At 39.3% G+C, this 17404-nt stretch overlaps 1 protein-coding gene across 2 annotated transcripts in view; it reads right to left on the bottom strand.

Moving 5' to 3' along the window:
* The window catches only part of nt5dc2 (5'-nucleotidase domain containing 2), a 29513-nt gene extending 15802 nt beyond the window's left edge, over positions 1-13711 (bottom strand). For both annotated transcript variants that reach the window (XM_036533114.1, XM_036533116.1), the window contains exons 1-5: positions 13256-13711; positions 8293-8477; positions 5650-5724; positions 3764-3819; positions 1729-1822 (exon numbers count right to left, since the gene is read on the bottom strand). In XM_036533114.1, the coding sequence (XP_036389007.1) occupies positions 1729-1822; positions 3764-3819; positions 5650-5724; positions 8293-8477; positions 13256-13631 (786 nt within the window). In that variant the 5' untranslated portion in view covers positions 13632-13711. The remainder of the gene's footprint in view (positions 1-1728; positions 1823-3763; positions 3820-5649; positions 5725-8292; positions 8478-13255) is intronic.
* Positions 13712-17404: the final 3693 nt, after the last annotated feature.

The following is a 17404-nucleotide window of genomic DNA, read 5'->3' as shown; positions in this document are numbered from 1 at the left end:
ATTCACTCTTGTGAGTGAGAGGGATGTCAGGAGCCCAAGCTGAGATGGTAGCTATATATTTCCACATTTTAACAGTGCAATTAAAAAGTATAAATATAGTACAAGAATGTGCTGACAAAATTTATTTTGCAGTTCACCTTTCTTGATAGCCTACATTGAGCACATTCTAGTCCCCCCCATGAAGTAGTCTTGTCTAAGGTTCTTATTTCCCACATGCAAGACTTTACATTTAGCTAAATTGAATGTCACCTGCCAGGTATCTGCCCACTTTTGGATGCTGTTTAGGTCTTCCTGTATTACCTTAGTTGATTCTATACTGTTGGCTAGACCCCCTAGTTTTGTATCATCTGCAAATTTTACTATTTTACTATTAACCTCTGCATCAAGATCATTTATGTATATAAGGAATAGCAAAGGCCCCAACACCGATCCTTGCGGGACTCCATTTCGTACAGGACCCTGCTCTGATACAATTCCTCCCACAGTTACAGTCTGCTTTCTATTAGACAACCAACTTCAAACCCACTCAGTGATAGCTCCTGTAATTCCTGCAGATGTCATTTTCACTATGAGCCCCTCATGCGGTCAAATGCCTTTTGAAAGTCGAAAAGGAGAATATCATAAGCTTGGTTTGAGTCTAAACACACTTTAGCTTCCTCAAAAAAGTCCAGAAAGTTTGTTAAGCATGACCTCCTTCTGCGACATGTTTTCTGCTCCTTTATCTGTAATTATTGTGTATTATCTGTAATTTTAAAGATTACAGATCTTCATCCAAAATCCATTGAAATCTGACCCAAAAAGGAGCAAAAAATGGTACCAACACCATAAATATTCCCACTCCTCTGTGAAATTCTGGCTGTCAGTAAGCCAACCATCAAATAATCGCATTAAACACAGGGCCTTTGGTCTGTCAAAATACGACACAAAGTGACAAAAAGTAAATACGACATTATAATACCCATATTTTGGCATTAGCAAATCACCCTGGGATCATGAATATCATTGCATTAAGTCAGTAATGGTAGATAATGCAGTGTTACTGTGTGTGACATTACAGGAATAAAAACTAACGCTTGAACCACAATAGCTAAGGTGAAAGAAAAGCTTAACACTCCAAAGGTTTACACTAAACCCAGGGTCTGAAATAACTTTTTGGTCCACCAGCCAGGGTGGCTGGTTGATTATAAAATTCACCAGAGAGCTGGATTTTTTACGAGTCAAAATAAATCATTGCATTTTTTAAAAATACTAGAATTGTACAGAGCTGTTGTGCAACACTGTCACTGTTATTTCAATTTATCTTAAATTTCCCTTTCCAGTTGTAAAACTAAAACTAGGCTATAGCAGATGGAGCCACTTTAACTGATGGTGTGTACCCAGACAGAGATGATTACCTGACTGAAAAACCTCTATATTATGTCTGTCTCTGGTTTCTCCTTTCAAAGCTTGCCTTAGTTCTCAGTTCTTAGTACAGTCACAAATAGAAACTTGCTGATTAAGCCCACAGTTCATCTGAAAATGGACAAGCAACAGTCATACTAGTGGGCTAAGCAGACATGGGTCTTCATAACTAAAAGGTCATGGAAAACCACCTATAACCACAGCTAAACATGTCAGTCTTGTTGCAGCCCTACAGCAGAAAAGGTGTACTGGAGAGCTCATGGTTCTACTAAACGGTATGGGGGGGGGGGGGGGGGGGGGGGGGGTTACAGACTGTTATAGACTAACCTTGCCATAGAATCCGCTAACCTGGTGCAGGGGAACATGGTGAGTTCCTCCATAAAGCTGCAGCACCTCCTCATCTGGGACCGGCTTCAGGCCCCTGAGGATAACAGCAACATTACATCAGCTTCTCACACGTTCAGATTTATATCATTGTCATCACTCGTCTTTTCACAGTACTTTTGCATGACCTACTGACATATCTGCATATAATTTTACATATTAAATATCTCAGTGGTCATATACAATGAGAATGAAAAAATGCTTAGCTTGGGGGCTGTCTGCTAAGCTTGTCCTATTGATTGTCTTTGACTGTACTTTACTTTTTCATGTTAATGCACTGCACAGTAACATTGTCACCCGTATGAGCTGTGGAATAAAGCATTCCAGCCTGGTATGTTACCAGGGATTGCAAACAGTAATTGCAGCTCAGCATATCATAACATGTCTTCTTAATATTTAATATTTACATTTTTCTGTTATGCCTCAATTCCCAAGAAAGCAAGCAAAATACATAAAAGCAATCACTTTATACAAGTTTCATGGATGAGGCACTGTCAGCACTACGTCCCTGAGTTTTCAACAAAAAAATTGTCATCTGGCCTGCTAGTGGATAGTAAATAAATAATTAAATAAATATGTGCTTAGTGCCGGAAGTAAATGTCATGGTTTTGTTCACTGAAGTCTTGTCACTGAGTCATTTGATGAAAAATGTGCTTTATTTCATGAAAACCTGCACACATCATTTGACACAACTTTTGAATCATTGAAATGAATAGCAAATACATTATTTGTGTTTATTTTTCATACAAAGGGGGACTTCGTGACTTTTTCAACCGAGAAGCAGGAGTGTGAAAATGGGTGAAGAAATTAGTAAAGATATTACTTTGCAGAAGTTTTATCTGTCTTCATAACATGATTACTTAGGTATGTACAAATATGTGATTAGCATCATTACAAAGCTCTGGTTCCGCTCTTTCTTGTGATATGTGTTCTATGTGTATCTATGCAATGACGAGTTCATGAGTAATTCAAACAAGAGTAATGGGTGTGGAGATGGACGCAGAGCTGTATGCAGATTGTAACTATGATTAAATTTGATGTAAATTCAAAATTATTTTTCTCGCCAACACTTCATCGCATAGACAAGCAACTAGCATCACTACTGATGAATACTCTGTGAGCAATTCAACCGAGAAGAAGGGATGTGAATTTGGACGCAGGCTGCGTCTGTCGGGCTTTAAGGGTTAAAAGACATTTTTAGTGACAACTGCAAGTGACAAGTAATTTTTTAAAGATTTTTCCAAAGACCCCCCAAAATTTTGCTGTTGAGGCTTTCAGGGGGTCTCAAGCACCAATCAAGGGGTCTCGGACCCTGGATTTTTGCACCCTGGTTGAGACCATAAAACAATTGACCATGATCAAATTTCATCACAAAATTTAGAACCCTGGGTTTTCATTTGAACTGCGTATATGACATTCATCATCTTCTTGTTGTTCAGTCCTGGTTGTTTTTTGTTTGTTTTGTTTTTACTATATTTATCAGGCAAAGAAAACATGACAGCACTCATTTTTAATTGTCCCATTCCTCCTCAAACAATGAAAAAGTAACATGCCCCTCACACACAACCACATGGTCCATGGTTCTAAATAGCTAGACTGAATTAATAAATGGCAGTGTTGGATCTATACATTTGTACTTAACTAGGGGTGCTTAATTCATCAACTTAAAAGAATGGGGAGTTGTTTTGCAAGTGGCTTGAAAAATGGGCATACTAATTGGCAGCTGCTACAAATTATTTTAGCTTTTTACCAGCAAATAATGTGCAAACTGCTTAGCAAAGAAACTCAATCTAAGATAGAATTGACTTTGACAAGACACCTACTGTAATTTGAAGGAAACTCTAACTACAGTAGGGGCAGTTAGGGAACCGGGGAAGTAATGGGATCAACATGACAGATAAGACAGTACATGTGTTGAGTGGTGGTTTAATTTTGGTTTAAAGCAGTTACTGCTCTATACTTTGCCTTTTCCACTCACTTGTACACAGTCCCCAGCTGGATGTAATGGAAAGCATCAATTTTCAAGAGGAGTCCCTGTAAGAGAAAGGTAACATTTTCATTTACGAGATGAGGAGTACCCAAGTGACCACATACTTCTGAGCATCTGCATTAGGGGTGTGCGATACTGCAATTTTTTTACCGATCCGATACCAAGTAAATACAGGGCCAGCAATGCCGATACCAATACCGATACCGATACTTTGTAGTTAAACAAGCAGCTTATGTGCTTTCATGTAGGGGCAAGCAGTGTGTCATCATATGTTAAATCTGAATACATTTTCTGACCACTAAATGAGTTTGTGATTTTTGCTTTCCACTGTTACTAGGGAACAAATGTTTAAAAAAGTCAAATTCTTCCTTCCCAGTTAGAGGTTTTGTTCAAAAATAAAAATATAATAACACTGCACTTCTTTTCTGGCTTTTTGGAAAAAATAAACAAAGTTATTAAAGTTACAAAGTTACAAAATTATTACTGGAGAACATGTTGTAAAACTTAAATCCCTCTTTTTCAATTAGATTTTGTATTCAGTTTTTGTTCAGAAACAATATTATAACAAAATAAAAATTTCTTTAGTTTTTATAAACAAAGTGCACACAAATGTTTGAGAAAACTAAAGTAAATAAGGTGCAAATATATCTATATGTAGATATATCTATATCTATATCTAAATGTAGACTAAATACATCCCAGTGCCCCTTTGACAGTTAACACTAAAGGATTATTATATTCTGCCATTTTCATATTTCAGTTTTAAAAATATTTTTTACTTCCAGTGAAATAATTCATTTAGATAACACATTGTAATGAGCTGACTGTGTTATTTGAATGACTTAATATGGTCTATATTTAATCAGTCTGCTAAAGTAACAACTATGATGACTAGTATCACTTTGAAAATTAACATTAACTAAAACTGAACATCTGATATGACTAAAATATTAGTTTCACTGCTGTGTAGGAGTTACCTGGATATTCTTTGACTTGCAGAAACGATTCTGCCAGCGACTTTTGTCTCTGTGCCGACAGCGGTCTGCCTGGGGGATTTCTCTCCTCCTCTCGTCTTTTTTGTTGCAACTCGGCATTCTCTTTTTCGTGATTTTTTATATGTTTGTATAAATTGGTGGTGTTGCCACAGTAACGAACAGCTCTCTTACACACATTGCATTTTGCAATATTTTCATTTTTGCTTGTAAAATAACTCCAAACAGCGCTCCTCTTTCTCTCTGCCATGCTCTTGCTCAGTGCAACTAACAGTGTTTGCTAGGCGCTGCTGAGTCACGTTACAGCAAAACAGTAGAGCAGGGAGGGGAGGGGGAGCAGAGTGAGCAGGCAAGACATAAGGGGGCTGTGCTTTACACACACGAGTCTACTTTTTGATGAAATGGGAGTAACGTACTGAATGTAGAAGAGAAACTGGAACAAAAGAATCGATCTCATCACGCTAGTATCGATCAGATAGTGATACCAATGTTGGTATTGATACTATCGATATTTGGATCGATCCGCCCACCCCTAATCTGCATACAGTACCAGCTGTTCAGCTCTTGGTGACTTCATGCCTAAAACATTCAGATTTGTGTAAGCTTTTTACAGAGGTTAATATTTGTGCTGTAACAATAATAACCTGACACTAGAATGGTGCATAAAAGATAGAAAAAAAATAGCTTTATATCTAGTAAGGTCTGGCATACAGCAGCTATGTGTCTGGTTCAGCAAGCTAAGTTCAGTTCCTTGGAAAGCTTTGTAACTTATTTTGACATTTATTCCAAGAGCTGTCTAAGGGTAAGGGCTTATACCTGAGGGCTGTTTGTAATTCTAAAGCCAGCCACACCACATGTGCATCAATGCCACAAGCCGCTCACCTTCTGGATATCGTAGTGCAGGCCCCGAGCAGCAAAGTTAGGGATATAGTCGTATTTTTTAATACCATGAGGGTACTGTGGAAGAAAAGAGACATCATTGTTGAAACTAGAAAGATTTGTCTGAGTCTTTCTGGTGTCCCTGTGAGCACAACTGTGTGGAAAAGGTCAGCATTTCATAATCAGTCACAAACAACTCATCAACAACTTCCCCAGCACTAGCCTGCTCGTAGTGAGTAGTGCTAGCCTATCTGCTCTGCAAGCCAGAACACATCCCTGTTGGGAAAGGGTTATACTACTAATATCCTTTTTTCATTAGAATAGAACATTGTAATCACTCCGATAGGGAGCGGTAATGTACATGGATGTACACTGGATTCTGAGAAACAGATGGTTAAATAAAAGCAAAGTTCCAATCAAAATATCTGACAATCAATACTACTCTTTCTGGTCATGTAATAGGTGAAGACAGACATTAACAACAGACTACAACAATATCTGGCTATTTATGAAATGCCCTATGTTTTTAAATTATTGGTTAAATTTTAAGAAAAGGTCAATAACTGGAATATTTCCTGCTCAGATAAACTGGATATAGGCTTACATTTAACACTAATGAAAAGACAGGCTGTTATAAGAAGAATATCATCTTTAAAGAAACATGATTAAAATTATACCTTTACCTAGCTGCAAACAAGATCCTGCTTCAACATTTTGTCATTTAGACATTCATAAATAGCTTCTGGAACTTCAGGGAAACTTTCAGGGAATACCTGTTTCTATGGGGTATTAAGGAGATCACAGAGGAACAAGGAAATTCTTCTACAGCATCCATCATCCTCCAAGTCAGAAAACCACAGGAGGGTGGATTATGGCACTGGCAGTAAAGTATTCAAAGTATTCAAACCACAAAACAATGGAAACTGAAGAAACTGAAAACTGAAGAATGTGGTCTAACATTTGAGTGATGTTGATAAACACTAAAGACAAATCTGAAAATAGGTTTTAATACTACACATTTAAAAGTTCACTAATGTGCATAATTTTGCAACCATTTTTAACTGTTGGCGATCAGTGCTCTAGAACAAGTGAATGAGGGATGTGTAGCCAGCTTTGATTGTTTTTCTATTATTGTTGTTGCATTAAGGTAGATGTTCAAGTGTGAGCCTAGATCTTAATATTAAGTTTGATAATAGCCAATTTTGTAGGACTGGTAACTGCTCACTTCAGAGACAGAGGGGGCATCCAAAAAGGCAGAGTTGCAAGTTGCAGACCCAAACTTTGTTTATTCATTTTCTCTGCAGCAACAGCCTGAACTGTCCCCCAAGATGGTCTCGCCCAGAAACCCAGTTTATGGCAGCCAGCTTCTTTAGCAACAGCAGACAGCTTGTGATGCAAAAACTAAAACTTTGAAATAGTATATTTACAATAGATAAAAAATCTCTGACAGAACACAGTTCAATGATAAAGTTATGTCAATCCTTGTCAATGTCTAACCAGCTTTAGATCAGTTTACTGGGTAAAATGTGAAATAGACATAATTGTTGTAAAGCTTACTTTTTTGCAATCTCTGTGGTTAGCACATTTTACCCCAACCACATCAATCTCAACAACTGTCCTAAATTATCCATTAAACTCTCACACGAAAAAGGATGTAGTTGCTGGTCACATGATTGTCCACTTCCTTCCCCAACAACCACAAGTCTCTGGCTATTTTTTGCACGGCTGTCACTCCACTTTAAGTTAAGAATAATCTGACTCTTCCATGACAGTCTACCATAAACCAATGGTGTGTCAGACCAGCTTACCTCATTATTACATCTAAGGCAGAAATACAAGAATAAAAGCATGAATAAATAAATACATAATATCTAATTAAGTCAGCTATCATCCATATAAATTGTTGTGAAGGGCAGTCAGTTGTAAATATGGCTGCAAAAAGGACTAATGACTAGTAAGGTATTTTACAGTCTTACAATATCATGGAAACAATTAGAAACCGCTAATGAATTTGGTCATTTTATAGTTTATTGCAACAAAACCCACACTGTGGCATGAATTACCACTAGTTAATGTAATGAACAACATAAACATTCACAGCAAAGCAGCTGCATTTTGCTTTGACTATGAGTAAGACCATTCACTGATTAATTCGGTGTGTAACTGCCTCTTATTCCTCGTTTTACCATAACAAGGCTTTCCATGAATGTCCACACAACCAAATGTTGAATCAGGACTATTTTTGCAGGATTTTGTTTGCAAATTTTAAGGGTAAGGAAAATTTTGATCACTGTGTTTTTCAAAAGACACCATTCTGTATTTCTGAAAAATATTAATTGTTTTCATTTTCATTTCAGAGTTAAAGATAACCTTCAGTTTCAATTTATCTGAGTAAAGAAAATTCAAATCAAAGGTTTTATCAAAATGTAACATTTAAGGCGCCGCCAGGTCTGTGACAAATACTGGATGAAACAACAGGCAGATACATGTTGATAACCTGAAAATAAACTCACAACTCAGAACACATTGTAAATTATAAACACAGAAGACGCTACATTCATGTTAAGGTTTACGTTTTGGGGTCAGTTGTCAGATTGAGCAGTGGCCTGAGTGACAGTAACTGCCTACGGGTTCGATCACTCACACCTTGTAGTGTTCCACAAGGAAGTCTCGTGCAGTGTTGTAGATCATGGCATCCAGAGCACTAGAGTAGAGGGCCAGTGTATAGTCGTAATCAAAGCCATAGATGTCCACCTCAGCCAGGCTGACCTCATTATTAGCGTAGATTGTGGAGGGGTTCAGCAAGTTACAAACCCCCGGGGGGATCAGATCTGGGGGGGTGGGTGAGAGATAGAGAAAGAAAAACAGGTACAAAGCAAAAGCATGAATATTAAACAATCATCTCAATTTGGAGGAATAAATGAATTGCAAATTGGTGAAAAAACAGAAATTACTTCCAATAAAGTTAATATCTGAATTGGTGTCCAGTGTTCACTATGGAGAGTGTATTGGGATTGGTTATATGGAAAAGATGTGAAGAAGGCTGGGGGGGTAGTGTCACTTTACTCTGCATCCAGCAACACCAACTAGTTTCAGAATGGTGCAACCAAAAAGAGGATTTTGTGAAGATAAGCTGCCCAGTGGTAATGTGAAGTTCCGCAGGACGAGTCCACCCTTTTCGCACAGCAAGTCTGCTTTGCAACAAGGCCTTACAAACCCATTGAGCCCTGCTGCACCAAACAAAGAGAAGAGATTATTTTGTGCAGTGTGTGTAAATACAATTTAGGGAGAAAAATGTTATAAAAGGAGTGACAACCCTTACTGAACCACGTTTGATCATCTGAAATAATGTCAGCCATGTCATCAGCTCACAATGACAGAACAAACTGGCCTTGTTCGTAGGGACAGGGGTTGATATGATGGCAGCTACATCTTACTGCTCTCAGGCACCATGAGACTTGTTCTGCACCTGCAGGTTTCTGGGACAAAGTTAGTTGAGCTGTGCATATCCTCCAATAGTTTTGGTGGGGGAGTGCATCGCAGCATTTGCTACACCCCAGCACTCCTTCATTCTTGTAATGGTTGCCAAGGTGAGACAAGCCTAAGATTTCCAACTGGCAATTCCAAAAAGAGGGCTGCATAAAGGGGAAGAAATCACAAAAAAAATAAGACAGAATGACAGGTGTCATAGCTTCTTAGGGCCTGGGTCTGCCTTGTTTTTAAGTATTAGAGCGATAGAGGCCTGCATCAAAATAGCGTCTGGCTGACCTGGGCCCTGTTTCTAAAAGCGAGTTCAGCGAAAACTCAAAGTTAGTTGACTCAGAGTTGAAGGAAACTCTGGGTTTTCGGTTTCACAAAGCCAGTTCAGCTTAACTCTCAGTTACTACGGCAACATACTTCGTGAATCCAACCTGCTCGCTGGCGGGTTTTCCTCAACTAACCCAGTTTCACCTCCTCTTTAGCTGAAGCCTGCAGACAGTAGAAGGTGTCAGACATGGCGTGTCCTTTTCTTGAAGAGCCTGTTGATATTGAAGAACAAATACTCCGCAGAAATCTGCATCGGGAGAGGGTGATCAGACCCCGCTTGGATGTTTTATCATTCCCTGATGATTATCTGTTTGAGCGTTTCCGTTTTCCTGCACAATTGATCATTTATCTGAACAATATTCTCAGCCGCTCATATCGTTCATATGACACATCATTTACATGCTCTCAGTTTGGAACAAATTCTTTGTGTTGCACTTCGTTTTTGTTTTTTTTCTTGCCAACAGGAGTTTTCTATATAACATTTGTGATGCTGAGCATATTTGCTGTTTAATACGCTGTTTAATTAGGCTAAGCAACATCACAATTTCTTGTAATGAAATTATACCTTGACTGTTTGAACTATATTTTCATATTTCATCTTCAGTTGCTGCCAGCTGCATAAATATTAAAAACACGCGCACACGTGTGTGTAAGAACATTATTTGTAGTCGTGTCAAAATAACCGGCAAATTTAGAATAAAAGTTTAATTTGGAAACGGAATGTCATTCTCCCTGATCACGTTTCGTGAGCGCGCCACTTTCACTGACTGGATCATTATCAAAAAACACGCAAACACAATCAAGTTGAAGGTAAGCCTGAACATGTACCCGCTCCCCGGGAAAAGGGAAATATTTCACCTACTGGAAATATTCTGGAGGAGCGGCGGCTGGGTAGACCGTGGAAATGACGCAAAAATGACGCTGCAGAAATCACAGTAGCTGTATTCGAAACCACCCACTGCATACTGTGTACTACAGAAGTATGTATTGTATACTGCATGCTATTTTTCAGTGTAGTACCCAGTATGCGACCATTAATCATTACAGTATGAGTTGAAGTATTTTCAGGTTTTTTCTTTTCAATGTCTTACCTTTCAGTTCACCTATCTCACTATACCTATCACTATTACTTAGCTACAGTTTAGCTAGCTAAACTGACCAGATAATAAACTACTAACCAACATTATTAATAATCGTAAAAGACACGTTTTGGCAGCATAGCTATACGTAACTATCTCTTTAACGATCATTGGACTCAAAATAACATGTATTTGGACATATCCGCAATATCAACGAAAGAGTGGAAAGCAAGATACAGGCAAGCAGAAAAGAGTACGAAGCAGATGTTTGTATTTTTCCAGGTTTGCACCAGTCACATGATACAAACATCATCAACACGCCCACTCGCTCGCTGTGAATTCTCCGGAAAATGACCCGCTCTATTCACACATGGACTCAATCCAACATTAGACAGACTCTGTACTAGGGAGCTGGCAGAGTGAAGCCCGTCTCATGTCCAGTCCGAATGGATTCGGACATTTGTGTTCTCACATAGAGCTCCTCCGGGTAATGGCTAGATAAGTTCTGGCTTTCAGTGCATGTCTGAAAGGGGCTTAAGTATGGTAGATTATAGTGATAGGCGTGTGTAGACTTATTTAGTGACCAGTTTCACATTAGTCATCTTTTGAATAATTTGGCAACAGTGACTGTAGCCTAGGCTATTAGCTAGCTAGTTTCTGTACTGTTTAAACTACTGTATGTTAAATAAAATTGGATTTCAGGATACGTTGAATTCATGTTAAACAACGTCCGCAAGCACAGTAAACCCATTAAACAGGTTTTTATTTTCGAAGAAAACTCAGGGTTCCCGCTCGTTGACACAGCAGATTAACTGGGAAGACACAGCTAGCTACAGCAGTCGTTTAAAAAGCACTTGGCTGAAAAAACACTGAGTTCACGAGGTAACTGCATTTGCAAATCAAGGACGTAGGAAGCATTCTGGGCTACTCAGCGCACGCTGTTTTCGGTATCAAATTCTCTACAGCCTACTACTGAACAGCATTCTGTTTGAGTATTAGGGCTGTGACGGTAATGATTTTTTTCTTCTAAAGCAACAAATTACTGCGATTTAGCGGTTTACCGCCTCCCCCCAGGCGCTGCCCTCCGACCCCCGCGCAACACAAAAGCCAACCCAAAACGTTTGCACGTGAACAACTTGTTTATTTTTCTGCAAAATTCGCGGGAAGGCTGCAAACTTACAAATATTTTACTTTTTAACATTTTTACATTTAACATTTTAATATTTTATATTTTAATTCACATAATTCTGTAGGCTATACAATAATGGCATCTGAAGCAGCATGAACAGGTAGGCTACATGTAGCCGCATTAAACCAGTTTTAATTATTTTTCAACTCATTATAGAGAAATAATATCATCGCGGTTACCTTTTTTGTATCCTAATTATGAAACACTGTTACATGTATTCCGTCACTCCCCAAGCCTGGACATGAATGTGAGTTTTGAAGCAATTAGCTGATTTTTTTTTTAGAAATATCAAAATTAAATGGTTTAAAAAAAACTATGTAATTCTTCCTGAAGAACTTCCTGAAGAAGTTCACTCAAGCAAACAGATATTCTCATATTATTTTGCTGAAACATAGGGTTACGACAACTTGTTGTACATGGTATAGTATCCAAGGGGGTGCGGCATTGCAAAGGTACCATTACAGACTTTTTGTTGATCGGGGATAGAGGCGCAGCAGTATTCTGCAAAGCAGTTGCATATTAGATGGAGGCTGTGGGTTGTTTTCCCATTACAACAGGGTCTAGAGTCTGTCCGTAAATCTGCTTATACCTGGAATTCCACAGCTGACACACTGTTCCAAGCCTTTGCCACGTCAGCAGCACAGCTGGGTATAAGCTGTCAAACAGGAAAATCTGACTAAAACGAACAGGCAATCCAAACACAGTAAGGTTGCATTAACTGCTTATGTCTGTCCTCTCTACACACATTGCTTCCCTGCCAAAACGTAGCAAACAATAACACATCCATGGGACAGCAACAGACATTTGATGCTGCTTGTGACCTTGCTATGCTGTTCCGACTCGCAGTATGGAACATTTCACCAAAACATTCATCTCTTAAACATCTGCCTGGGTAACGAGAGGCTTATGTTGCCCCTCTGGCAAATTCACTCATATGTCCTGACCCCACTTACAGTCGTTTCAGGTTAAACCGATCAGTGTAGGTCCTTGATCCCAATCATACAATAAACCGATAAGACTAAGACCTTCGGCGAATGCAACTTAATTCACACTAGCCTACGTAACTAATTGGTCTTGACAACTTGAGAACTGTGAGCGCAATATTTGTCCATTCTGATTTTATGCATTTCAGAGAGGACCACCTTCATATCTAGTTAGTACAGAATATAAATTTCAAACCCAAGAAACATGAAACGGTGGAGAGAAAGCAAGGGTATTTGCTTGCAATAAGTATCCTTACAATCAAATTGTCATTATATTTGCCAGTATGCGAATTAGAAGGCATTTGGGTCTTATGGCTAAATCAGACAAAATAAGACCATCCTTTGTTTGAGTCAGACCAAAGACTTAATTACATTCTGGAGACCTGCTGAATGGTGCAGAATTTAACTAACCGATTTAACACACCGTGCACTTCTGCATGTCTGCAGGCTACCAAAGGGACCGCGTTTACAGTAGATGTATCACAGTCAATATGCATTAAAATATATCTTTAACTACATTCAGCATATTCTATCTTATTCGACCAACATACCATGCACGAGTCGCTTCATTTCGTTGTACCGTGCCCACAAGTAGGTCTTGGGGTCAAATCTGGGAGCGTTGGAAGAGTAGGACCTTCCGGACACAGAAGGCGACTCCTCGCTGCGCTTTTTTCCCACTACCTGGCGTCTGTGAGCTGGGGATGATGATGATGGAGATAGAGACGCAGAAGTCGCCGAGTCTGTAGCACCCGGATTAGATCCACAATTCGCTCCATTTACGTAACATTTCCCCTGACCGTCCACGATGCCGGAAGCCACGCTGCCACACGCAAAGGCTTGCATCTTTACAGTTCTGGAGGGACAGGGCGTTTTACTGCTTTTTTGCCACAATGCTCGGCCTAGACTGCTTAATTTTTGGCAAGACATATTAAACAATAAATGTACAGGAGCAATGCGTAATGTAACGAAGACACTCCACCCACTCGCACCAAGCCCCTACCGCTCCTTTCGCGTTCTAAGTGTGACTATATGCTAACATTCTTGAAGCAAAGAAATAAGGGTGGGGAATAGTCCGTGAGCCAATCAAATAAAAGTCAAGCTTTACTGAATTTGTGTTTGACCAATCGATGAATGCATATTCGTCTGGCTCCTGTAGGGGTTTTGGCTGTCAAGAAGACTGTTTACTTTTCGTCTTTTGACCAATACAGAGCCACGATGTAAATTTAGGACTCGTCAGACTACACGATTGGTTAATTATGTTCTTGTAGAAACCGCTTGCATGGGCTACGTGACTATAGTGGTACTGACTGTCCTTTTGTGTACCCGAAAAAAGATGTTTTTGCCTGCCATATATAACTGAACCGAGAATAACGTTATGCAACGCCCTGAACTGACCAGTGGTCACTCCATTCAACTGTTCTTAATAGTATGTGAAAGTAGATGTATTGTCATTTTTTCATCTACCTTTTAAATACTGTTAGAACTAAGAGGAGAAATCAAAGTAGTGGGTGTGACCAAATCCTCTCTGTTGACTGGGAGATGGTTATTGTTGGAATTGTGGGAGAAAATGACAGCTGTCATTAAACGCAGCATAATCAGCAACAATGAACTGTTTCGGGTGATACCAATGACCGATGACTACCATTGGATGTATGTTGACAAGGCACCAAATAATAATGAAGCAGATATATTGTGTTTTTTCAAAGGACTGAAGACAGGCTGAAGGCACTGCAATGTGAATATGCTTAAGTTTACAGAGATGTATGAACAGTGACTTTACTGAACAAAATGTTTAAGTTTTAGGACATTTTCCTCTGATGTGGCCTGTGTTTTGTAGTACAGCAGAATAGCTGAAACTGATCTGTAGTTCGAATGCACAATTAAAGCTGTAAACAATCACTGATGCTCTCTTTTTCTAGAGTGGGATGGAACAGGAGAAGTAAAATGTATTTGTATAGTGCTTTTCACATACATAAGTCACAAAGTGCTTTACATGAGCATTGTACAACATAAAAGAGAGAAAACAGAAGATGAAATGACCACCCGAGCCACTACATACATACACAGTACATAATAAAAAATACACAATACACAATAAATACATAAATACATAAAATGCAGACCTGGTGCATACAGATTACCCAAATGCCTGTCTAAACAGATGTGTCTTAAGCTGCCTTTTAAAAGAATCAGCAGACCTTAAGGGTGTGGGCATAGCATTCCACAGTTTAGGTGCAACGGCCTCAAAAGCTCGATCGTCATGGGTCTTTAGGCGGGTGCATGGGACAGACAGTAAATTTAGCTTATTAGACCTAAGAGAGCGAGCTGATGAGTGAGGGCGAAGTAGGTCAGCCACATAAGCAGGAGCCTGAATGTGCAGTGCTCTGTAAATAAGGGTGAGAATTTTAAACTGGATCCTATATTTCACAGGAAGCCAGTAAAGAGATATAAGTATAGGGGTGATTTGAGACTGCCTATCTGACCTAGTATGTAGTCTTGCAGCAGCATCCTGAATTGCCTGCAGATGATCAAGAGCAGACATACTAAGCGAAGAGAAAAGTGCGTTACAATAGTCAATACGAGATGAGATAAAGGCATGAATAAGCATCTCTAGCTCTGAATTTGAAACTACAGATCTCAGTTTACTAATATTTCTTAAGTGGAAAAAACAAGATCTGGTCAGCTGCTTAACATGGATATTGAATGACGAGGACTGATCAAATATAACCCCTAAATTACGCAGGTTGGAGTGGGTGGCAGAGGAAAAAGGCCCAATACCTCGCTTGATCATAGGGGCAACCTTTTCTGCAGCAACAATCAGAACCTCCATCTTATCAGCATTGAGCTGTAAGAAATCTTTCACCGTCCAGTCCCTAATAGCGTTAAGACAGTCCAGAAGCCTAGATAACCTATAAGCCTCACTAGGTCTGAATGAAAAGTAGAGTTGGATATCATCTGCAAATAAATGATATTCAATATTTATTCTATTTATAATCTGTCCCAAGGGCAGCAAATATAAAGAGAGTAACAGGGGCCCCAGAACCGAGCCCTCCAGGACACCACAAGACAATGGAGAGGAATCAGACACAAAATCTCTGGTGAAACTTCTATCAGTGAGATAGGATGTAACCCAGTCTAATGCTGTGCCAGATATGCCTACCCAGTCACGTAACCTCTTAATCAGGATATGATGGTCTACTCTGAGGTCGAGTAGTACTAACACAGAGCAATCGCCTGCATCAGAGGACATTAAAATATCATTTGAAACCCTCAGAATAGCAGTTTCAGTAGAATGCCGTTTCTGAAACCCAGACTGGAACCTATCATAAATATTGTGCCACTCCAACGCAGTAGAGAGTTGATTGGCCACAACCTTCTCTAATATTTTGGACAAAAATGGGAGTTTTGATAAAGGCCTATAGTTCTTGGGCAGAGCAGGATCTAAGTTAGGTTTCTTTACTATGGGCTGGATAGTGGCATGCTTAAAATAAGAAGGGACACATCCTGTAGACAATGATGAATTAAAAATAGCTAATACAGCGGGGCCAATAATTGGTAAAACTTTTAAAAATAGAGAGGATGGTATTACATCCAGAGAGCTAGAAGATGGCTTCATTTTCCTAATCAAATCCATCATATCTTGGAAGCTGACAGGTTGGAAAGAGTCCAGAACAGTAGGAGATAGAGGGGGACTAGAGCTAGACGGGCAAGTCACAGGATGAATACTGGACCTAACAGCCATTACCTTGTCAACAAAGAAAGTAAGGAACTTATTACAATCGTTGACAGAAAAACACGGTAGTGTAGAAAGGGGCGGTGAAACAATGTTATTAATAGTGTCAAATAAAATCTTAGGATTTCTTTTTGAAGAAGAAATAATGTTAGTAAATAAGCAGTCCAGGCTTCCTTCACTAATGCATTAAAAGAATATCGGAGATCTTTAAGGTATAGGCGATGCACTTCTAGCCCAGTGGCTTTCCATAGTCGTTCAGTCTAGCGACACTTCCGTCTCAGGCAGTGGACAACATCCGTCATCCACGGAGACAGGCCCGGTTCTAGATTTCCCCAAGTTTCAATATGGGCAATTTGTATTCACCAATGCATAATTTTCTTTTTACAGCATATCAAAAAATGCATAGTACAGCCTATAGGCTACCAACAGCCTATAACGTGACAGAAATGTAAGATATAAGGGGTGGCAGTATCTCAGATAGGGAATTGAATGGTTTCTGGTTCAAATCCCGCTTCATGTTGCATCCTACTGAGGGTGTGAGTGAATATGGCTTGTCTGCCAATATTTGTTGATGATAGGTCATCTGCTACAGCCAATCATTTACATAGAAAAAATGTTGGAATGTCGATGTGTTATTACAATTTTTCTCAATTACTTTGGCTTAACCTTCAAAAAGTGAGTTTTGCACTTGTTGTTTTGAAAATATTAAATATCATTAGCCAGAGCAATTGAGAAAAACTGTAAATACCAGGCTACCTGAAGTAATTATGAACTAACTATATATACATGAACTATGAACATCATGTGTCAATGCGGAGTGGGCACGGAAAATGCACTACTTGAACTCGGCACTTCATGCGAAGGCGCCGGACCCAGTGCCTTTGATTCTGGAGCAGCTGCCGCTGCATTAGCAGAAAGTTGTTTAATAGGAACCAGAAATCGCTGCTTGGCTGTTCGACTGTAACTA

The sequence above is a fragment of the Megalops cyprinoides genome, chromosome 7, assembly GCF_013368585.1.
Source record: "Megalops cyprinoides isolate fMegCyp1 chromosome 7, fMegCyp1.pri, whole genome shotgun sequence".
Classification (NCBI taxonomy): Eukaryota; Metazoa; Chordata; class Actinopteri; order Elopiformes; family Megalopidae; genus Megalops; species Megalops cyprinoides.
The sequence above is the reverse complement of the archived record's forward strand: the minus strand, read 5'-3'. Positions and strand labels throughout refer to the sequence as shown.